The 24,370-nt window shown below is 40.7% G+C and overlaps 1 protein-coding gene across 1 annotated transcript; it reads right to left on the bottom strand.

The window, feature by feature from the left end:
* Positions 1-439: 439 nt before the first annotated feature.
* Pate1 (prostate and testis expressed 1) lies at positions 440-2,713 on the bottom strand. The gene is made up of 4 exons (XM_038322159.1): positions 2,662-2,713; positions 1,676-1,708; positions 1,268-1,390; positions 440-573 (listed from the first exon to the last, which is right to left on the bottom strand). Exons 1-4 carry the CDS (start codon positions 2,711-2,713, stop codon positions 440-442), a joined length of 342 nt encoding a protein of 113 aa, XP_038178087.1.
* Between the last annotated feature and the right edge of the window lie 21,657 nt (positions 2,714-24,370).

Consider the following 24,370-nt stretch of genomic DNA (forward strand, 5'->3'; position numbering starts at 1 on the left):
TGGAGGAGGACAAGGGAGAGCAATGGAGTTGAGTTTGATTGGAATACATTCCATACATGTATGTAAATGTCACATCAAAGCCAATTACTGTGCATAACAATTTTACATGGTAATACAAAATTTAAAAAAATTTATGCCATAGGATAAAAAAAGGAAAAGAAGGAGCATTTTTTTTTTTTGCATTTTAGTTATTTCTTTTGTCCTGAGTACTTGGTCATCCAATGGGTTTACTAACAACTCAAACACATGCTGATCTCTATAATACGGCTGTATTTATTCACTTTTTATTGATTTCAGAATAAGAAGGCTCTTCAGAGAAAGGGTGCATTTCCTCTTATACGTAAGTGGCAGAGTCATGTGCTTGCAGTCCTATATGTAGTGCTATCCACAGGAAGTCCTTGCGGAGAAGCCATCCCATCACCCAGATGTTGAAGCACATCTAAATTGTTTCATTGCACATGTCATAGCCCCGGCAGCACCTGAAGTTTACCAGATAGAGGCCCCACCTTATGTTGTTCACATTGGCACAGTTCTTTAAGCAGCCCATGAAGCTTAACCAGATGGTACCATCCCCTGCAGAAGAGGGAAGAACAGATCAGCAAGCCCGGCAGAGGCTTCTGTAAACCAACCTCTCTCCAACCCACACTGGCATCTAGGGATCACCATGTGGTGTTCATGGTCCATTATCTAGACAGGAGGGACTGGAAGGCATTGGAAGTTGGTGGCTACCCAGAAGAAAAAGAATAGCGGTGCAGTTTTAATACTTCATTGGAGGTAGGAAGGTTATGAGAGAAGGGGTTAACTAAGTGGGAGGTTTCTACAGAAAATCTCAAGGCTTGAATATCACTGAGGGTACGAAACTAGAGAAATCCTATATAACCTTATTCAGAAAGAGACTCAACCAGGACATATTGCTGACACTGGCCTCTTTGTTTCCATGAATGGAATCCCATTCTTGAAAAAGCCTGGGTAGGTACACAGAGGGCTGCTTTCATTACCAACTGGCTGCTCTCCTGAGGGTGAGTATTACATCTTTTTTGTCCTGCATTCTGCTCCCCCATCTCTTCAGGCTTTCTCCTGTAGCCTTGAGTTTTACATTAACTTCAGCAGCCACTTCCACTTCTTTATAGTCAATCACGGGAGTGATATTATGAGCTACATTAGCAGTGAGGCTGCCTGTAGTAACCGGAAGTTCCCGTGTTCATTCCCGCAGCCCACACATCCTGTTTCCTCTTCCCCATCTTTTCCTCCTTACCACACCACTTACTTTTGTACATCTTTCCCACCATACAGGCCTCTTCTTCTGTTGCGGTACATATTCCTCTTCCTCTGGAGCACTTTTCCCCAGGGAACTGGAGGTGGCACATCCTACACTGCACAATTTCCACAACTTGAAGAGAGACACGAGCGATGATACGACCATGAAAGAGCCCCTCCATTTCAAGTTTGAAGGATACTTAGTGCTGGAAGACTTTGTCACTGTCTCCCGGGTTCCAAACCCCATCCAATCATGGTTATATGTGTCTCTTTTAGAATGGTAGAAACCAAAAGCGGGTCTGGAGTTCACAGTCTCAGAAGCTCAGCGTGGAAGATGGCGGGGATAGAGGTGAGGGGAAGCAGAAGGAAAAAGAAGCATAGTGCCAAGATGGTCATGCTAGGGTCCCTTTGTACTCACCGTTGTTATGTTCATGAATGTGTACTTTATTTGCTGTTTGGGTGAGACAAAGAGAGCTGTCGGCACTTCTGTCTGAGATTTACGCCGCTTGCTTTCCCTCTCCCCCTAGGGCTCATTCTGTCTTCTAGCTTGGAGTTTTGAGAGTTTTTTTTTCCTATTAGCCCAAAGCTGATTAAGCCATATTGTACCACTTTTTTTTTTTTATCCTTTTCATCTCTTAGTTCCCCTCAGATTCTTCTTCCCATCCCTAGGGGATGCAGCACAGACCAGAAGGAAGGGGATAAATACACATGGTTTGTATCTTATTTTCTTCCTTCTGTTGAACCTCCATGATAATCCCACTAAAGATTGGGCAATGAGAACAGACCTCTGAAGTTCAGGAGGTTGCTACCTTAGATTGGGCCACCTGGTTTCTGCAATCTCCACGTTCAACTTCTCTGGTCCCTTGTCCTTGCCCCTAGCCTTGTCAGTTGCTGCTCCAGTTCTTTGTGAGCCCCAAAGACAGCTCCCCACCTGGCTGTATCCTGCCAGAAGAGGCTGCTGAGTGTGGAAATTATGTCTATTTGTTGTTTACTTTGAACCCTCAGTGCCCACCCCACTCCACTCCTCCTGGATTCTTCCTTCGAATTCATCTTCACATCCATTTTTCTACTCACGGTTTTCTATGTCATGTAGAAATGATGCAGAGAAAACTGTTGAAAAAAAACCAAAAAGATAAAAATTATACTCTCTGAAGAGTATACTTATCCAACCCCCATTTCACAGCTTCCAGGAATCTCTTAAACTGTTGGTAAATCATCTACCTCCTCTTGTGAGCAACAGGGCTTTGGTTATAGTCCCAGTGACCTGATACAGGGTGTGTGGAAGGCACAGCAAACAAGGCTGCTCTTTCTGCTGGCTTTCCATGGCTGACCTGCATCATGGGACTTTTCACCCATGGCTGGATCCTGGACTTAGCTCACCAACTGGTGACTCTCAGAACTCACCCTTCAAATAGCAGAGTAAGATGAGACATCCTGTTAAATGAGGCTTGCCCATTTTGGAGGCAGAAAGGTTCAAGTCAGGGCAGGAAGCGTCACTATTTATACACTGGTGAGGTTGGGCTGCTTCAGTAAGAGCTAGGGATGGGACATTCAGGAAGTCATTGAAAGGTATACCCTGGTCCTAGAAAAATCGACCACTCTGATTTCTTTTCTTTGTAGCTTTGGGGAAAAGAGACTGACTAGGAAAGTCCTAGACTTGATTTATTCCGACTCTCAGGATTTCTGATACACACCAAGTGCCTGCTTTCCTGAGAGCACCTCTATCTCATTAAAGTGTCATCATTTATAGTTTATGTGTTAAACACTTCTGTGCACATACTTGTACTACCATGCCTGGCCAGTTTTATTCCTCATCTGGTCTTCTACAGAGACATTTTCTTTGGCGTGCCTCAGCTCTTCCCTTCTGTCTTCATTGCAACCCATTTGATCCCTTAAGAGCTTCTAACCATTTTACAGCCATTCTGCAACACACACACACACACACACACACACACACACACACACACACACACACACACACACACAAAAGAGAGAGAGGGAGGGGAGAGGAAGAGGAAGGGAGGGAGGTAACACCACGTATGCACACACAAAGAAAGAGAGAAGGGAGGAAGGTAGGGAGGGAGGTAACATACACATACACATGAGGGGGAGGGAGATAACATACACACACACAGAGAGAGAGAGAGAGAGAGAGAGAGAGAGAGAGAGAGAGAGAGAGAGGGGGGGGGGGAGGGAGGGGGGGAGAGAGAGAGTTATAATGCATGATCTGATAGTTAATGTTGGTGATTAAGATTAGAATAAAAGAAAATGTTATTGACCAAGCTGAGTGAAGTCAGGAGTCCTTGGTGAACTAAAGCCATGAAATCAGATGTAGTTTCCAAATTTATAACAATAAGTTTAGTTAATAAAGTCTTACACTGTGGAAAGAAACAAATGTGTCCATCTGTTCTTGGCATAGCTCATACATATTTCAAAGATGGATCCAAGGGGGTTCAGTGAGTAAGGTGCTTGCTACCAAGCCAGACGACCTGAGTTCCAGCCTCAGAATCCACATGAAGGACATGTAGAACTGGCTCTTTCCTGCAAGCTGTTCCCAATACAAATGTGCAGGAGTACATAATGCTTTCCACTTCCCAACAGAATAAATAAATAAATGTAAAAAGGAAATAAATAAGTAAAATAGTAGAATTGCCAAATTAAAATCTTTTATTAAATTTGTCCTTTGGCAAATATACATGTGTATGTATATATGTATGTATGCATTTTCATACATATATATGAAGTGCATTCCTTCCTTCCTTCCTTCCTTCCTTCTTTCCTTCCTTCCTTCCTTCCTTCCTTTCTTTTTCTTGAGACAGGGATTTTCTGTATAACAGCTATGGCTGTCCTGGAATTTGCTTTGTTGATCAGTCTAGCCTTGAACTCACAGAGATCTGCCTGTCTCTGCCTCCCAAGTGCTGGTATTAAATGCACGCGCCACCACCATCTACTTACAGTGTATTCTTATTACTGTCACCCTTACCCCTCTTTTCCTCCCATGACCCCATTACTTCTGCCTTTCTACAAATCCTTCCCCACATTCGTGTCTTTTGGCTTTGTTTGCGACCCTCTTCATTCATCCAGGGCCATTTGTGTTTTCGCTAGTCTGGAACTATCCACTGGAACATGGTGGTCACCACTGGGCTCAGAACTTGAAGACAATGCTTGTCTTTACCTCAGAACCCATTAGAAGAAGTCCACAGCTCAGCTTGGAAGGACAGGACTGCACGGGCCACTCCCTAATCGGTGATTGGTTAGTGACAGAGACAGTCTTGTGCAGGCTTATTACAGGTATCTACTTCTGCCATGAGCTTATGATTCCATTGACTATACTATGTGTTTAGGGGTGAGAACTGGATCATCATATTCTTAATGTTCATATTTTTTAGTTTTTTTCAAAGTATCAAGCTTCTATATGGCTTTTCAAGGCTCGCATCATTTTGATCAGTCTAGCCTTGAACTTGGACTTTTGATTTGCTCTCTCTCCTCATTTCTCTACTCTCATACCTGGTTCACATTCTCCGCCTGCCGGCATCACCTGCTCTCTGTCTCCACATCACTTATATTCTGCTGTGCCGTCTCCCTTGCAGCATCTTTCACTCTCATGATCCTTTACTAGTTTCCCGGACTCTTTAAAAATATGTATTTTATTTTCAATTATGCATATGTGTGTATGTGAGTACCAGTGCCTGAGGAGGTTACCAGAGGGTTTCGAATTCCCTGGAGCTTAGGTTATGGAGGTGGTTGTGAGCTGCTTGATGTGGGTACTAGGAGACAAATTCAGGTCCTTTCTGAAAGCAGTATGTGTTCTCAACTGCAGGCCCGTTTCCTGCCTTCTACAGGTTTTCCAAGTTAAACTCAGAAGTCTAAAGACTGGAAGCTAGGATCTGCACACGAAAGAAAGCTCACAGGTCTATCTTTCAGGCTTGTGTTATTTGCTCCTGATAAATTTTCCAGTTCCATCTACTTACCTACAAGTTTCATAATTTTGTTTTCCCTTACAGTTGAACAAAATTTTATTGGTTTCTTATTATGTTTTTCATTAACCATTCTTCCACTGATGAATGATTATTTTTATTGCTCTTGTTTGTTTGTTATTAAATAGATCTAGGGTTGGTGAGATGGCTCCGTGGGTAAAGGGACTTCCCCTATGAGCCTTGTGGCATGGGTTCAACCTCTGGGTAAAGGTGGAAATGGAAGGAGGGGAGAGAATTGATTCCACAAAGTTGTTTTCTGACCTCTATGTGGCTGTAGCATGTTTACACATGTGCATGTATACGTGCTCGCGTGTGTGCGAGCACACACACACACAAACACATCATGTTCATACACATGTACAATAAAAATAATTTTATTCTTCATAAGGTATACAAAAATCTGTAGTTTCACTAGTGGTGGAAATGTCTTCACATAGTGACCTTGCTGGATAGGTCAGTGAGGCTGGCGGTGAACGGTAGATTTGAGGAATGAGATCTCAGTGTGAACAGATTGCCTGAGTGATCACGGAACAAAGAGAAAGAGCCTCAGCTGTTGTTCCGTTGCAATGCCTCAGTTTTCTGGAATGTGCCCAATGTCCACGGGATATCTACTGATGACCCAGTGGGGGAAAGAACAACTTCTTCATCAGCGTTTGAAGTAGTGGTCAGATAAGAACAGCCTATGTCATTGCCTCAGGGAAGCAAAGAACATACCTATGTGTGACAAGGAAGAGAAAAACACCAAAGAACAAAACCAACAAAACTAAGTTTCTACCTTCATGGATGATACGGGGGTGGGGTGGGGGGGGCAGAAAACATCTAGATAATATGTACTAATCAAAGAAAGCACACACATGTGTCTTTAGAGAGTATTCATATGTACTTTCTTCTGTCATGTGGTCAGCCAGGTCTCAGACTGTCAGGAACCCCAGAATTGGCAGCCATCTCCACTCTTCCACAGAGTACCTCCTCTTGTCTGAGGACTGGAGAGGGTATGAATGACAGCGAGGTGTCTGAGGAGGTCTGGATTCCAAACCTGAAAAAAACCCAATGATTTATTTACTGTTCCTATGATAGCATAAGGGTTAAATAAAATTATCTGAAATTTCCAATAGACCGTATCAATACAATAAACCTGTATGTCTCCTGAGAATGATTTCTAAGGGTGGCCCTAGCTAAAGAGAAATGAAGGGCTCTTACTTTCAGTAAAAGGGGCAGGGCACACCAGACAGCTCTGCATTACCTGCCAGCAGTTAGCTTGTGAATTCCTATTTGCTTCCTTTTCATAATTTCAGTGTCTTTATTAACATTCTTTACTAGAATTGTTCTAGATTCTTTTAGTTTTTAACTTTAGGTTTTTGATCAAAGAAGAAATATTTAAGATAAATAACCTTATGTTTTACCTTAAGAAGTGAGAAAAACAAAAACAACTGAAACCCATGCCAACAAAAGGAAGATAAGATTAGAGATCTGAACTGAAATAAACAAAACATTAAATAGGAAAGCAGTAGGGGCTGGAAGTAATGGCTTACTGATTAAATGCACATACTGTTCTTAGAGAACCTAGGTTGGGTGGCTCTCATTCTTCTGTAACTACAGCCTCAGATCCAATGTGTTCTTCTGGCCTCCAAAGGCACATTTTTAAATACCCCCGTATATGTGCATATAATTAAAAACAAATGAACAAGCTTGAGAAGTCAATGAAAGCAGACGTTGGTTCTTTGAATAAAGCAATGTTGAAAGACCTTTAGCATACCTCATGAACATAAAGAAAGAGGGAGAGAAATGTACAACTATTGACACTGGGAATGAAAAATGGCATATTTTTTCTGACTCTGCAGAAACAGAAAGGGCTATAAAGGAATATGATCAATAGTCATGCACAATCAAATTAGACAATTAGGTGAAAGAAATATGCTCCTTGAAAGATGAAATTGCCAAATTTATTTAAGAATATGTAAAAATTTGAATAGATCTTCATCAAGTAAATATACCCAATTAGTGATCAAAAGAGTTCTACAAAGGAAAGTTCAGGCTTAAGCAGTTCCATTGGTGGATTCCACTGGATGCTTAATGAAAAATAAGCATCAACGCTTCAAAAACTCAAAGATACAGACAAGTGGTAAAATCTTCCCAATTCATTATATAGGGACAGTGTGGTTCCATTCTTAAACTACAAAAAAATTATAGGAAAAGAAAACTAAATTTTTTTGAAGTTGGACATTTATTAGGTGTGTTATGGATGGAAAGGGAAAAGGGGAGAAGAAGGGAGAAGGGGGAAGGGAGAGAGAAGGGGGAGGGAGAGAGAGAGAGGAGGAAAGAAAACTGAATTTTAATAACATTAGTGAATATAGCTATAAATACAACCAAAATATCTAGAAACCTGATGATAGTCAAATTTATTAAAAGTATTATATATCTTATAAAAAGGGATTTTAGCACCAGGTTAATTCAGGATATAAAATTTATCAATGCAATCTGCCTTAATAATAGAATAATTCATAAATAGAATACACGAATAGGGTAAACACAGCAGGAACAACAAAAATAGACAAATGTCCTGTAAAGTGTCATGAGATTTGTGGTCCAGGACTCCTGAGCACAAGCTCTTCCCCAACTCATTAGCATTCTTAGAGCTTTTCTCCCTTGATAAATTGTTTCAAATTCTGGAAGAAGAGGAAGAAGAAAAAGAAAAAGAAGAAGAAGAAGAGGAAGAGGAAGAGGAAGAGGAAGAGGAAGAACCCATAATTGGATAGCATGAAGAGAAAAAGAGACTTTGAAATGCTCTGCCCTATATAGGATGTCTATATCACACTCCTCCATGTTAAAGATTATGGGACTTCCCTGATCCCATGCAGAAGAGAAGGTGGAAAGGAATTTGGAGCCAGAAGGTGGTAGGTAGCTCCAAGGACACAACAGAGCTGGTGCACATATGAACTCACAGAGACTGTGACAGGCATGTGTAGTACCTGCCCAATCTCAAGCCAGCATGGAAGATGGGGAGTGGGTATAAAGGCCCACCCCTATCCAAGAAGCTGTTTGTCATTGGCAGCTGCTGGGAGAAGGAGACTCTGTCTTCTTCAATAAAATCACACTGGGTATATTACTTGTACTCTTAGGCAGGTCCCATGGTTAGGAATGGGTAAATGAACAGTGGTATAATGGCGAATTATTCAACAACAAAAGAAAATGAATGATTAATAAATCTAGCGAAAGTATCATACAGAATGAAAAGTTTTCTTCAAAATTATTATGCATTGTATGATTCTACCTGTAGAATAGTCTCAGAACACAAAATTATGAGTGGCAAAGACCCCAGAACTGGAGCTAGGTGGAAAGATTGACCCTAACACCAGAGTTTCTTGGTGATGATGGACAGCATGTGTCTTGATTTCAGGGGATTTTTACACAAATTCCATAATGATATATCCTAAATGAGTATATGTCCAACTGATAAAACACAAATAAGTTTACATTTAACACTATTATATTTCTGTTTCCTGGTCTAGAAGTTGCACCATAGTGGTTGAAGATGGCACTGTTGGGAAAGCTACATGAAAGGAATACAGAAATTATTTTTCAACATTTTGCAATTCTTTTTTTTTCTCTCCCCGAGACAGGCTTTCTTTGTGTAGCTTTGGCTGTCCTGGAACTAACTCTGCAGACCAGGCTGGCCTTGAACTCAGAGATCCTCCTACCTCTGCCTTCCCTTCTGAGAGCTGGGGAAAGGGATGTGCAACACTGCCTGGCTACTTTTGCAATTCTTAAGAATTTTAAAAACTAACTTCAAAAACATTGATGTATTTATATGATTGAATTCCTGGCCAATAATCATGACCTATTTCTCCATTTATGTTGTTGACTCTTATTATTCCTGATACTTACCCCCAGAGAGTTTGTCCAGCTTACATTAGATTTCTTCATAGATCCTCAGGACATTGTTCCAGGAACGGCCTGGGATGTAGCACACACTGTTAGGACCAGAACATCCTTGGGGGCTTGAACTGATGACACTTTGATGATAAGATTCAGATGGGCAGCAGATGAGAGGCAAAATGCTTAACCAGGCAAGAATAGCAAGCACTGGAAGTCTTGGCAACGTTCCGAGATGTGTGAAGGTCGAAAAAGAAGCTGTGAGAACATTCAGGACACACAGTCAAACTAAGCAAAACATGTCTGGCCCTCCAAAGACTGAACCGTGCATCAGAGAGATGAAAGCGTAAGGCTATGGGAGATTACAGCCTTTACTCCGAGGGTGAGAAACTACCCGAGCAAGTATTATGCCCAGATGCACTACCTAAAAGTAAAACTCCGTTGGCTCCGTGCTGGGGTCAAACTCAAGGTCTGTGTATGCTGGTTGAGTTCCCCATCACCATGCTATGCTTCCAGCCCTAGACAGTGAGTTTCTTATAATATAACTCTCTCTCCATCCCATAGAAGGGTCTAGAATGCAGCTCAAAGTCACCCTTCTGGTTTGGCTTATATCTGTTACACTCAGATTGACTGCCACCAAATACTCAGGTCTCTGTAGTAATACAATTAATGTACCAGTCGAGATATTAATATTGTAAGCGTAATGGAAATATCTATTTTATTGTTTTGCTGTGAATTTAGTTTTGATTACCTTATTTTCCATCTCTTTGTTATTTTGTTTCCTGTCTCCCCTCTTGTCACTCAGTGCCACCACTCTGCCTTTATAATGTGTGGTTTGGTTTAGATGTGGTTTGGATCTCTGAGAGTGAGCAGGAGAAATAGTTTCTGAGGGAAGAAGCCTGTCAATGGATTACCCAATACCAACAGTCAGCTCTGAAAACATATATACAAGAAACATTACACAGACCAAGCAGGTTTTACTTATATATTTAGGAGTATGTGTGTGCGTCCCACTTACTTTCAGCATCCCTTAGATGTCTGTAGGACTGAGGCTTTGTGGGCTTTCCCCATCCATATTAGCCTATCTGTTGCTGTTGTTCTTGTTCAGCTCCTATGGAGGCAGTCACATTGGTGAAAATTTATGGGTGGAGCTTCAGATACTACCAGGAGACACAAGGTCACAGAAGTCTCTCCAATGTCTGGCTTTCACAGTTGTCCCATTAACTCTTCCACAATGCTTCCTGAGTCTCACATGCAGGAATTATGTTGTAGACAGATGCATCAGTTGGAGCTGGCAATTCTTCACTTTGATTAGCTATGTTTTTCTGTAACAGTCTCTGTTGTAAAGGGAAGTTTCCTTGATAAGGGGAGAGGATGGCACTTATCTGTGGGCATAAGAACAAATATTAAGAATGTGATTAGGGGTCACACTGGTTTAGTAAAGTGGTGGGTATGGGTTCTCTTCTTTGATCCACGACTTCAGTAGTTCTAGGAAGTTGGCTCGGCTTCCAGGACCAGTCATGATTTCCTCCCTTGAAGCCTCTATGCAGCTGCTTGGTACCATGAGAGCTAGTCCTTATGGAGAAGACTGTAGGTCAGTTCCAGTTCCAGGTCCTCAAGCCCTGTTTCTGAAGTGCATGGGGTCTTCAGCAATAGGGACTCACCTTCTACCTCGGGGGACAACCAAGGACAATAGCAATAGCTTGTAGTGTTTGGGGAATTTCTTGGACAATCTTGACCAACAGTTCTAAGGAGGCTTTCTGATGTGTATGGTTACATGGACTTGGGGTTTTGAAGGAAGCATTGTCAGCCCAGATGAGAAAATTTCATTTAAATTATGTATGTATATTTATACATGCACTTATGTGTAATACAGGTGTTTTAGGTAGATAGTAATATGATTCCTTATGATTTTTTTAGACATTCTTTCTGTTATTTACCCCTCTCTCTTCTTCTTTTTGCAGTTTCTCCCTCTCTTTCTTTAATTAGACCCCCCGTTTCAATTTCCCCAGTCAGATCCCTTGTGCCTTGTTTTCCCCTTTCTATTACTCTTCAAGCCCCACCCCTGCTCCCAGCAATGGTCTCTTTTATTTTTCTCGTTTCTGTAATTACTTCAGGATTTGTACTCACATCTGAGGATTTGGAAGTAGGAGCCTCAGATGAGAAAGCACATGTAGCATTTGCCTTCTGTGTGTGTGATTATACCTAGCTTGGTATAATCTTTTGGAGTTCCATCTATTTACCTGCATATTTTATGTTTTCATTTTTTTCTTTACAGCTGACTAGCATTCCATAGTGCATATTTAACACATTTTCATTACCTATCCATCAGCTGATAGGGGTTTAATTTTTTCCCATTTATCTATTGTGAAAAGAGCAGCAATGAAAATGGCTGAGCAAGTCTCTGTGGAGTAGGATGTTGAGTGCTTTGGGTATATACCAAGGTGTGGAGTAGTTGGGCCACATGATGATTTATTTTCAGCTTTTATAGAATTCTCCACACTGATTTCCAGAGTGGCTGCCCGCTATGAAACCCCATCAACAGTGAATTAGGGTGGCTCTTTCTCCAAATCTATGCCAGCTCTTGTTGGTTCTTTTGTTGATCTTTGCCACTCTTATAGGTAAGATGAAATACCAAAATTATTTTAATAGCTAGGAATGATGAACATTTTCTGAGCTATTTCTTAGTTTTTTTCTTCTTTTGAGAGCTCTCTGTTCAGGTTCCTAGCCCAGTTTTGGAATAGATTTGTTTCTTTTATTATTATTTTTTGTGTATGTTCTTGTATGTATATATATGTGGTGTGTGTGTGTGTGTTTGTGTGTGTGTGTGTGCTCTTCATATATTCTGGATATTTGTTAGATGATTTTTTTCCTTAGTTGTATGGAAACTTTAATTTTATGAATTCCTTTGTCTATTGTTGGCCTTAATTCTTGGACAAATTGTGTCCTGTTCAGGAAGCCCTTTCTTACACCTGTATCATGTAGGATGCAGCCTCTCTTTTCTTCTAGCAGGTTCAGTGTTCAGGTTTCAGCTTTCACAGTAAGTCTTTGTCCATTTGTAGTTTGATTTTTCTCAAGGTGATAGATACAGGTTTAATTCCATTCTTCTGCATGTGGACTTCCAGTTTTCCTGGCACCATTTGTTGAAAATGTTTTTTTAAATCTAGCTTTTGGAATATTTGTTAAATAGCAGGATTTATATGTACTCATATTTTGGTCTTCAGTTTTGTTCTATTGGTCTACATATCTGTTTTTGTAGCAGTACCATATTGTTTCTATTACCATGGCTCTGTAACATAGGGTAGAGATCTGGAATGGTAATTGCTCCACCCTTCTTTTTGTTCAAGATTGTTTTGGCCATCCAGGGTCTTTTTGGTTCCATATGAATTTTAGGATAATTTCTTCTATTTCTGTGAAGAATAAAATAGGGATTTTGATTGAGATTGCATAGAATCTGTAAATAACTTCTGGTGAGTGTTCATTTTTACATTATTATTTCCACAAGTCTATGAGGATGGGGTGTGTTTTCATTGTCTTTCTGTCTCTTTCTTCAGAGGTTTGAAGTATTCATTGTAGAGGTCCTTCACTTCCTTGGTTGGGTTTATTCTTAGATATTTTAATTTTGTTGAGGCTATTCTGAATGGGAGTGTGCCCATGACCACCTCTTTTACTGAATGTATATATGTGTGTGTGTGTGTGTGTGTGTGTGTGTGTGTGTATATATATATATATATATATATATATATATATATATATATATATATATAACCCTATTGATTAGTGAAAGTCCTGCCACATTGTTGAATTTGTTTATCATTTCTGGAAGTTTTCTGGTAGAATAGTTGGAATTTCTATAGTATAATATGTCATCTGGGAATAGGGATAGTTTGATTTCTTTCTCTATTTGTGGCCTCTCAGTTTTCTTCTTTTGCCTTATTGCTCCACCTAGTGTTTTAAGCACAGCGTTGAGAAGGAGTTGGGCTAGTGTACATCCTTGTCTTGTTTCTAACTTCATTGTGACCTCTTCAAGCTTTTCCCCATTTAGGATAGTGTTGGCCATGGGTAGCTTTTATTGTAGTGAGATATGTTCCTCTAGTCCTACATTCTCTAGGACTTTTATCATGAAAATGTGCTGGATTTTGTCAAAGGCTTTTTATGCTTTTCTTGGGATGGTCATGTGATTTTTTTCAAGTCCATCTAAGTGGTCTATCGTAGTTATCCAGGGATGAATTTCAGGGATAATGCCAACTTGGTCATAGTGGAAAAACTTTTTGTTGTATGTCTATACTTTGTTTACAAGTATTTTACTAAGGATTTTTAAAATCCTATGGTTATCAGAAATACGTTCTGTAGTTCTTTCGTTGTTGTTGGTGCTGTCTTTACCTGGTTTCAGAAGGAGAGTGACACTGGTTTTCTAGAAGGAGTTTGGGAATACCCCTCCCGCTTCTATATTCTTTGAATTTTTTATTGCCTCCAGTTCTTTGAAGGCCTGGTAGAATTCTGCTGTGAATCCAACTGATCTGGACTTTTTTTTTTTTTTTTTTTTTTTTTTTTGGTTTTCGAGACAGGGTTTCTCTGCAGCTTTTTTAGAGCCTGTCCTGGAACTAGCTCTTGTAGACCAGGCTGGCCTCGAACTCACAGAGATCCGCCTGCCTCTGCCTCCCGAGTGCTGGGATTAAAGGCCTTTTAACCAGTGTCTTTTATTACCATTTGAGTCTCCTCATGAGTCTGTCTAGGTTGTTGATTTCCTCTTGATTTAATTTTGCTGGTTTGGTTGAATCTAGAAATCCATCCATTTCTTTTAGGTTATCCAGATTATTTTAGTATGGGTTTCCAAAATATTCCTTATAATATTCTGAATTTCTTTGGTGTCTGTTGTGGTTATTCCTGGTACATTTCTAATTCTATTAAGTTGGGTCCTTTCTTTTTCTTCTGATTAGTTAGGCAAAGGGTCTGTCAAAGAAATGAGCTTCTTAGAGAAATAAGATCTTAAGTTCACTGATTCTTTGTATGGTCTTTGTTTCTATTTCATTAGTTTCTCCTCTGATTTTTATTATTTTTTGCTGTCAGCTGTGTTCAGGTTTGATTTGTAATTGCTCTTCCAAATTGCCATTAAGTCACTTATTTGTTTATCTCTATCTATTTATCTATCTATCTATCTGTCTGTCTGTCTGTCTGTCTGTCTGTCTGTCTGTCTATCTATTTATCTATTTTCTTATCACTTATTGGGGAATCAGCCTCCAATCAGTACCAGGGTATGCAAAAAAAAAACCCCATGAATGCAGCAAGGGCTAGACTTTTCTGTCTGAGGGGTTTATAAGGAAATACATGCATTATGATGGTAACTTTCTTTTTTAACTTCATCTTAAATAATCCTCTCCGAGACTCTCTCTGTCTCCACATAACTACATTCTTTACATACAGCTATGTATCTTTTTTTCACATGTATACATCTCTTTCCTATAAGGACTACAGTAACACCACAAACCACAAAACCAAAAAAAAAAAATAAGAGGAATTAGCAATCACTGGTCATTAATATTTCTTAATATTGATGGACTCCATTTGCCTATAAAAACAGAGACTAACAAAATGGATACAGAAACAGGATCTGTCCTTCTGCTGTGTACAAAAAGCATACCTCAACTTCAACTTCAAAGACTGACATTACCTCAGAGTAAAGGGTTGGGAAAAGATTTTCCAATCAAATGGACCTAAGAAGCAAGATATTCTAATATCTAACAAAATAGGCTTCAAACGAAAATTAGTTAAAATAGATGGAGGACATTTCATATTCAACATGGAAAAATCCATCAAGGAGATCAAGGGGATCTGAATTGGAATGGAAGAAGTCAAATTTTTGCTATTTGCAGATGATATGACAGTATACATAAGTGACCCCAAAATTCTACAAGAGAATCCTACAGCTGATAAACATCTTCAGTAATGTGATGGGATACAAAATTAACTCATAAAATCAGTATCCCTCCTATATACAAATGATAATGGAGCCAAGAAAGAAATCAGAGAAACATCACCTTTTTCAATAGTCACAAATAAAATAAAATATCTTGAGGTAATTATAATCAAACAAGTAAAAAACCCATGTGAAAAGAACTTTATGTTTTTGAAGAAAGAAATTGAAAAAGATATCAGAAAATGGAAAAAAAAAACTCCCATGCTCTTGTAAAGGTAGGATCAACATAGTAAAAATGATAATCTCACCAAAATCAATCTATAGATTCAATGCCATCCCCATCAAAAACCCAACAAATTATTCACAGACATAAAAAGAACAATACTCAACTTCATATGGAAAAACAAAAACACAGAATAGCAAAAATAAAGGAATATCTGGAGACATCACAATTCCAAACTTTAAACATTACTAAAGAGTTATAGCAATAAAAACAGCTTGGCACTGGCATAAAAACAGACATGGATCAATACAATTGAATTGAAGACCCTAGTATTATTCCACACAGCTATCAGCACCTGATTTTTGACAAGAAATAAACATTGTACAACGGAAAAAAGAAAGCATCTTCAACAAATGGTGCTGGCATCACAGGATGTCAACATGTTGAAGAATGTCTATCAAAACTCAAGTCCAAGTGGATCAAAGAACTCAATGTAAATCCAGCTACCCTGAACCTGATATAAGAGAAAGTGGGAAGCAGCCTTGAATGCATTGGCACAGGAGATCACTTCCTAAATAGAACAGCAGTAGCACAGGCACTGATAGCAATGATTAACAAATGGGTCCTCCTGAAACCTGAGAGGGAGGGGCTTTTTCTGTAAGGCAAAGGACATAATCAATAAGACGCAATGGTAGCCTACAGAAATGGGAAAGTTCCTTTGACCAACCCCACATCTGACAGAGGGCTGATCTTCAAATATATAAACAACTCAACAAAACGAGACATCGAAATACCAAATTAATATATGGGGCTACACATCGTAAACAGAAGATTATCATTAGAAGAATCTCAAATGGGCCAAAAAAGTTAAGGAAATGACCAACATCTTTAGCCCTCAGGAAATGCAAATCAAGAACAAACTCAGATTCCATCTACATCATCAGAAAGGGGGCTAAGATCAAAAACATGAATGACAGCTTATGCTGGAGTAGGCTGTAAAGTATGGGAACACTCTTTCCACTGGCAAAACTTGGGGTTGCAAACTGTACAGCCACTTTGGAAATCAGGGATGGTGGTTTCGCAGAAAATTGGGAATCAATCTACTTCAAGACCTAGTGATACCACTCTTGGTCATATACTCCAAAAGTGCTTAATTATATTATAAGGACACGTGCTCAGCTATATTTATAGTAGCATTATTATAATAGCCAGAACCTGGAAACAATGTAGATACCCCTCAACTGAAGAATGCCACAAAAAAATGTGGTACATTTACACAAAGGTGCATTATTCAGTGGTAAAAACCAATGATATCATGAAGTTTTCAGGGCAAATGGATGGAACCAGAAAAAAAAAATAATCATCCCTGAGTGAGGTAACCCAGACCCAGAAAGACAATCATGGTAGACGTACTCACTCATAAGTAGATATTAGGTGTAAAGCAAAGGATAGCCAGGCCATGAGCCACAGTTCAAAGAAGCTAGGTAACAAGGAGGACCTCAAGAGTACACACAAGGATGCCCTAGGAAGAAAATAGATAAGATCTCCTGGGTAAACTGGGACAGGGTGGGTATAGAAGGGGAAGAGAAGGGAGGATAAGAACATGAGGGAAATAGGATGGTTGAGTTGTAGGGGAGGAACAGAGAGGGGGAGCAATGAAAGAGATATCCCTGATAGAGGGAACCATATGGGGTTAGGGAGAAAAAGGGGCTAGGGTTTTTTTTTTTTTTTTCCCCTACGAATCCATAAGATTGACCCCAACTAAGACTCTTAGCAATGGTGGAGAGAATGCTTGTACTGGCCTTCTCCTGTAATCAGACTGGTGACTACTCTGCTTGTATGATAGAAACTTCATCCAGTAGCTGATGGAAGTGGATGCAGAGATTCACATTCAAGCACTTGGCCAAGCTCCTGGAGTCCAATTGATGTGAGGGTAGAGGGATTATATGAACAGGGGAGGTCAAGATCATGATGGGGAGACTGACCAACGGCAGCTGACTCAAGCTAGTGGGAGCTCATGGACTCTGTGACTGACAGTTGGGGAATCTGCTGTGTGGGACTGAAATAGGCCCTCTGAAAGTGGGTGACAGTTGTGCAGCTTGGTCTTTTAGTGTGTCCCCTGGCAGTGGGACCAGGATTCATTCCTGGTGCATGAATTGGCTTTTTGGAGCCCATTCCCTATAGTGGGATACCATGCTCAGCCTAAATATGGGGAGAAGGTTTTGGCCCTGCCTCAATTTGATATGCCAGGCTTTGTTGACTCCCCTCTGGAGGCCTTACCCTCTCTGAGGAGTGGATGGAGAGTTGGGGGGGGGAATGAGGGAGCAGGAGTAAGGAAGGGATGGGGAGCTGTGGTTGATATATAAAATGAATAAAAGAGTTAAAATAACTACAAAATGAGCTGTTTAATTTCCACGAGTTTGTGTATTTACAGTAGATTTGTTTGTTGCCAATTTTGTTTTATTTCATGGCACTCAGATAGGATACACGGGGTCATTTATGTCTTTTTGAATTTTGAAAGATTTAATTTGAATTCCAGGATATGGTCTGTTTTAAAGAAGCTTCTGAGTGATGCTGAGTGGAATGTGTATCCATTGGTTTTTGTGTGAAATATTCCACAGATATCTGTTAAGTAATTTTGATGTATGAGCTTCTCTTATAATTTTTGTTCAGATGACCTAGCTGTTGGAGAAATGGGATGCTGAGATCACTTACTACTAATGGGTGATGTTAATTTCTGTCTTTAATACAGATGTCCATTTTTTTATTTAATTGGGTGCACCAAAATTTGATTTATATGCTTAAGTTAGTGATGGGTCCTTGTTTAACTGTTCCTGTGAAGCTGAAGTGTCCTTCTTCATCTCTTCTGGTTAGTTTTAGATTGATGTCTATTTGTCAGACATTAGGATAGTGATGCCTGCTTGCTTCCTGATCCCATTTGATTGAAATACTTTTTGTTCATTCTTTTATTCCAAGCCTACCTTTAAAGCTACAATGTGTTTCTTTTGGACAATAGAAAGAAAGATGACAGGCAGACAGACAGATAGACAAATTATGTTTCTTGATCCATCCATTCTATATTTTGATTGTAAAATTGAGGCCATTAACATTTACAGTTATTGAAATGTGCGTGTTAATTTTTGTCATCATGTTGTTGATTTTTGGTCTCGTTTGTATTCTCAGTGCTACTTTGTGTTTTAGTAATTATTGCTTTGTGTTCTTCTTTACCCCATATTCTCTTTCTTCTATGTTTGTTCTTCTATTCAGCCTAAAATGTTGCTTCCTGTATTTTATTTAGTTTTAGTTCATTGGATATAATTTTAAAAAATTACCTTTTAAGTTATTTTTGAGATTATAAAATAATTACATTATTTATCCCTTCAGCTTCCTCTTTCCAAATCCTCTCCCATATCCTTCCTTGGTCTGTTTCAAATTAATGCAATCTTTTTTTCATTAATTGTGATTATATATACACACAATCCAATCAGTCTGTATAATGTTACTTGTGTCTATGCTTTCAGAGCTGACCATCTGGTACTGGATGACCAATTGATGCATTCCTGGATTGCATTCCTGCAATTCTTTGTTTAGGGTTGAGACCTAATGAGCTTTCCCTGTCCACATTAGCAATGTGTATTGTTGTTGTCTTGTTCAGCTTATGTTTAGAGAGTCACTTTGGTGATACTTTATAGATGTAGTCTGTCATTCCTAAGAGACATAATCTCATAGAAAACTCTGTGTTCTTGTGGCTTATACACAGTCTTTCTTTTCCCTCTTCTGCAAAGTTCCTCATAGGTTCAGGAGTTGTTTTGTACATGAATGTGTTGGGACTAGGCTCCACAACTCTGTGTATTGATTTGTTGAAGTTTTCTGTAATGGTCTCCATATGATGTAAAGAGAAATTACCTTGATGATGGGTGAGGATTTCACTTACTGAACTAGATCCTGGAGGGGATGTGCAGCATCTGGTTGGAGTATATGTACCTTTAGACTGTTTATATAACAGAAAATTCTTCTTCCTTCAACTATGGTGGATAGTTTTGCTGGGTATTTTAGTTTAGCTTGGCTACCATGTTCTTTTAGGACTTTTTGGAATGAGTGCTGCTGATTCTTTTAACTTTCAAAGTTTCCATTGAGGAGTCAGCTGTTATTCTGATAGATATTTCTTTACATGTGTTCTGTGTTTTTTCTCTTGCACCTTTCCATACCTTTTCTCTGTTCTATATAGTTTATAGAACTTATTGATTCTTTGTGGACTTCACATCAAACATCCTAATTCTATTCATCTCCCTGTCCCCTTGCATGCACACTCTGCCCCTGCAACTTCTCTCTCAAAAGAAAATAAAATTTAAAACAAAAACAAACAAACAAATCTCAGCATGGAAGCTGTAGTGTGACAGTGAGTCACACCACACTTTAGTTCATATGTCTTTACTTGTAAGTGTTCATTGCAATGAGTCATTGGTCTTCCTTGAGACCTTCAGTTTCAGCTACACTATCGATACTGACCCCTCATTGGGACTCCTCTTGGAGGATATCCTGCTGTTGCCTTGTGTCATGGAGATCCTGCAGCTTTGTACCGACAGGTCTGTCCCCTTCATATGCTCCATCAGATTATAGATGAGGTGGATGTTGGGGTGGGCAAATTCCCTGCCCTGGTGCTGGGCCTGGGTAGTAGTAGCTGGGTTAGTCAGCCACCAGTTTTCCCTCATTATCACCACCAAGGTGAGCTCTCCAGTGCTGCCCTGGCTGGCTCACTCAATGCAGCAGGCAGCAAGGAGTGGGGACAGTTCTCCTACTCTCAGGCCCTCAAGGTTGGCTCACCTACACCACCAGGACCAGCTCTAGTGTTTGCACAGGTGAGGTGTAGGGCCCACTCTCCTGAGTGCTACAGCTGCTGAGGGGCATGATCAGCTCCTCCACCATCATGACCCTAGGACCAGCTGTCCTGCCTACAAGTAGGTGACAAGGGGCGAGGGGCATCTTTTCCTCACCCATGCCACAGCATAACAGATAGTTATAACATATATAACATATATAACATATAACAGATAGTGGGGCTGGCTCTCTCACTCTTATAATTCAGGGCTGGTTCACCATCATCCTTATAAACAAGGTCAGTTCTACTATGTTGCCCACGAAAGGTATAGGGCCCATTCTCCTGCGTGCTGCAGTTGGTGAGGGGCAGGACCCACTCTGCGTAGCCCTAGCCTCACTTTCTTAGGTAGCCATGGACATCAACACAGACTGAGACTATAGCAGGATCATGGACCCAGACAAGGTCGTTGGCAGCAGCCCATGCTCAGATGACAACATGGCCCTGGGTTGCAGTGCAGGATGCTCATAGTTGGATGGCCCTGCAGAAGCATGACCCTTGGGCACTAACATGGCCCTGGGTTGCAGTGCAGGGTGCTCAGAGTTGGATGGCCCTGCAGCAGCATGACCCTTGGGCACTAACATGGCCCTTGGTTGCAGTGCAGGGTGCTCAGAGTTGGATGGCCCTGCAGCAGCATGACCCTTGGGCACTAACATGGCCCTGGGTGAAAGCCTAGACCCTTGATGCCTATGTGAACCTTGATGCAACATGAGCCATGGATATCAACACAGACCTTGACTGGGGTTGGACCATGGACTCAGACATGGCCCTCAGCCACAGTTCAGGTTTGCATGTCACCATAGACCTGGGTGGTGGCATAGGTCACCCAAATCCTTATGGCTCTGGCAGCAGCTTGAACTTCAAATACTAACATGGCCCCAGGTGTCAGCCTAGAATACAGGTCTCTGCGCAATGGGAGCCACGGACATCACCACAGAGCCTGGCTGCAGCAGTACCATGAACCCAGTCATGGCCATCGGCACCAGTCAGGGCCCTGACATCACCATGGACTGAGGTGGCAGCACAGGATTCCTTGATTGGCATGACTTCTATAGGAGCCCATACTTTGGACACTGACGTGGTCACAGATGGTAGCTCAGCCTCTGGGCATTCGCAGGGCCTTCAGTGGTAATAGGAGTCACAGACATCAACACAGATCACCATGGCTGTGTTAGGGCCATGGATCCAGACATGGCCCTTGGCATCAGCCCAGGCCCAGATATCACCATGGTCCTGGGTGGCAAGCAGACCACCCTTGTCACCCAGTTGCTCCCTTGACTCTTCAGATCAGCCTCTCACTACCATAGGCACTCACCATAATGGTACCTGTGGCACTGGGCAGGCTCATGGTTGATTTCTTCCTGCCCAGGGCGAGTGTCCTGGGGCTGAGCTGTGGCTACGCTCCTTGCTCCCAGGCCTCATGGTGCTGGATGGCTCATGGTTGATTGCCGTCCACCCCCTGGTATTTCATTTTCTTCTGGAGCCATTCTCTTTGCAAGGCTTTCCTTAGAGTTTTCTAGTTGGGTTTTTAAACTTCAGTTTCATTTCAGCTGGAATAACCTTCAACTTTCCTTTCTTTAATCATCTGTACTTTTCTGGTCCTGGACTGGCTTTGTCATTTCCTTCAGCCTTGTGTTTGTATTTTCTTGGGCACTGCTCAGGCATTTATTGTCCCTTTCCTTAATTTCTTTGAGCTTTTTTATTTGTGTATTTTTTAGACTACTTGAATTCTTTGATGAATTTCATGATTTTTCTTTTACATTCTGTGTACTATCTAGGTAATTCTCACTGACAAACATTTCCATAGGATCTTTAGGTTTCAGAGGAGAGATAATGGCTTGATCCTTCATAATTTCTTTTGCATTTTTTTGCTATGAGATTTGGGTAAGTGGACTTCCTTTGTTAGAGTTCATTGTCTGATAAGGACAAAGCACACTTGAGAAGACGGGAGGATGTGCAGGGCAGTTGGTCTTAGAAGTTGGAAATGTAGCTTCATAGGAATATCCTTCTTTAGGTTGGGGAAATTTTCTTCTATAATTTTGTTTAATATATTTTCTGGGCCTTTGAGTCGTAATTCTTCTCCTTCTTCTACCCCAATTATTCTAAGTTTGGTCTTTTCATGGTGTCCCAGATTTCCTGGATGTTTTGTGTTAAGAATTTGTTGGATTTGTTTTGTTCTTTAATCTGTGATTTTAATTCCTCTATAGTATCTTCAGAGTCCGAGATTCTTTCTTCCATCTCTTGTATTTGGTTGGAAATACTTGTCTCTGAAGTTTCTGTTCGTTTACTCAGAATTTCCATTTCCAGTCTTCCCTTGGATTGTGTTTTCCTCATTACCTCCATTTCATTTTTCAGGTCTTGTACTGTTTCCCTTACCTGTTTGATTGCTTTTTCTTGTTTTTCTTGGGTATCTTTGAGAGATTTATTTATTTCATCTACTTTTTTGTTTGTCATCTCCATTTCTTTATGGCAGTTTTTTTTTTACCTCCTGTACAGTATTGAAAACAGCTTGGTATTGGCATAAAAACAGAGAAGTCGACCAATGGAATCGAATAGAAGACCCGGATCTTAAACCACAAACCTATGAATACCTGATTTTTGATAAAGGAGCCAAAAGTACACAATAGAAGAAAGAGGGCATCTTCAACAAATGGTGCTGACATAACTGGATGTCAACCTGTAGAAGAATGAAAGTAGATCCATACCTATCACCATGCACAAAACTCAAGTCCAAATGGATTAAAGACCTCAATATTAATCTGAATGCACTGAGCTTGATAGAGGAGAAAGTGGGAAGTACTCTACAACAAATGGGCACAGGAGACCATTTCCTACGTATAACCCCAGCTGCACAGACATTAAGGGCAACATTGAATAAATGGGACCTCCTGAAGCTGAGCAGCTTCTGTAAAGCAAAGGACACTGTCACTAAGACACAAAGGCAGCCTATTGACTGGGAAAAGATCTTCACCTACCCCGCAACAGACAAAGGTCTAATCTCCAAAATATATAAGGAACTCAAGAGACTAGACTTTAAAATGCTAATTAACCCAATTAAAAAATGGGGCGCTGAACTGAAGAGAGAATTCTCAACAGAAGAAGTTCAAATGGCCAAAAGACACTTAAGGTCATGCTCAACCTCCTTAGCAATCAGGGAAATGCAAATCAAAACAACTTTGAGATACCATCTTACACCTGTCAGATTGGCTAAAATCAAAAACACCAATGATAACCTTTGCTGGAGAGGTTGTGGGGTAAGGGGTACACTCATCCATTGCTGGTGGGAATGTACACTTGTGCAACCACTTTGGAAAGCAATGTGGCAGTTTCTCAGGAAATTTGGGATCAACCTACCCCAGGACCCATTAATTCCACTCTTGGGAATTTACCCAAGAGATGCCCAATCATACTACAAAAGCATTTGCTCAACTATGTTCATAGAAGCATTATTTGTAATAGCCAGATCCTGGAAACAACCTAGATGCCCTTCAGTGGAAGAATGGATGAAGAAACTGTGGAATATATACATGTTAGAATACTACTCGGCGATAAAAAACAATGACATCTTGAATTTTGCATGCAAATGGATGGAAATAGAAAACACTATTCTGAGTGAGGTAACCCAGACCCAAAAAGATGAACATGGGATGTACTCACTCATAATCGGTTTCTAGCCATAATTAAAGGACATCTAACCTATAATTTGGGATCCTTGAGAAGATAATAAGAAGGTGAACCCAAAGAAAAACATATAGTAATCCTCCTGGATATTGGAAGTAGACATGATCACCGGGCAAAAATTGGGAACTTGAGGGTGGGGCGAGACGGGGCCAAGGGAAGATGGGGAGAATGGGGGGAGCTCAGAGGAATGGGATGCTTGGGATACAGAAAGGGTGGATATTGGAGCAGGGAAGCATATATCTTAATTAAGGGAGCCATCTGAGGGTTGTCAAGAGACTTGACTCTAGAGGGGTTCCCGGGTTTCCAAGGAGATGCCCCCAGCTAGTTCCTTGGGCAGCTGAGGAGAGGGAGCCCGAAAAGGCCAGTTCCTATAGCCATACTGATGAATTTTTTGCATATCACCATAGAACCTCCACCTGGCGATAGATGAAGAAAATGACTGAGCCCCACATTGGAGCACCCGACTGAGCTCCCAAGGTCCTGATGAGGAGCAGAAGGAGGGAGAACATGAGAAAGAAAGTCAGGACCATGAGGGGTGCATTCACCCATGGAGACAGTGGGACAGA

This window comes from Arvicola amphibius, chromosome 3, assembly GCF_903992535.2.
Source record: "Arvicola amphibius chromosome 3, mArvAmp1.2, whole genome shotgun sequence".
In the NCBI taxonomy this organism is placed as follows: domain Eukaryota; kingdom Metazoa; phylum Chordata; class Mammalia; order Rodentia; family Cricetidae; genus Arvicola; species Arvicola amphibius.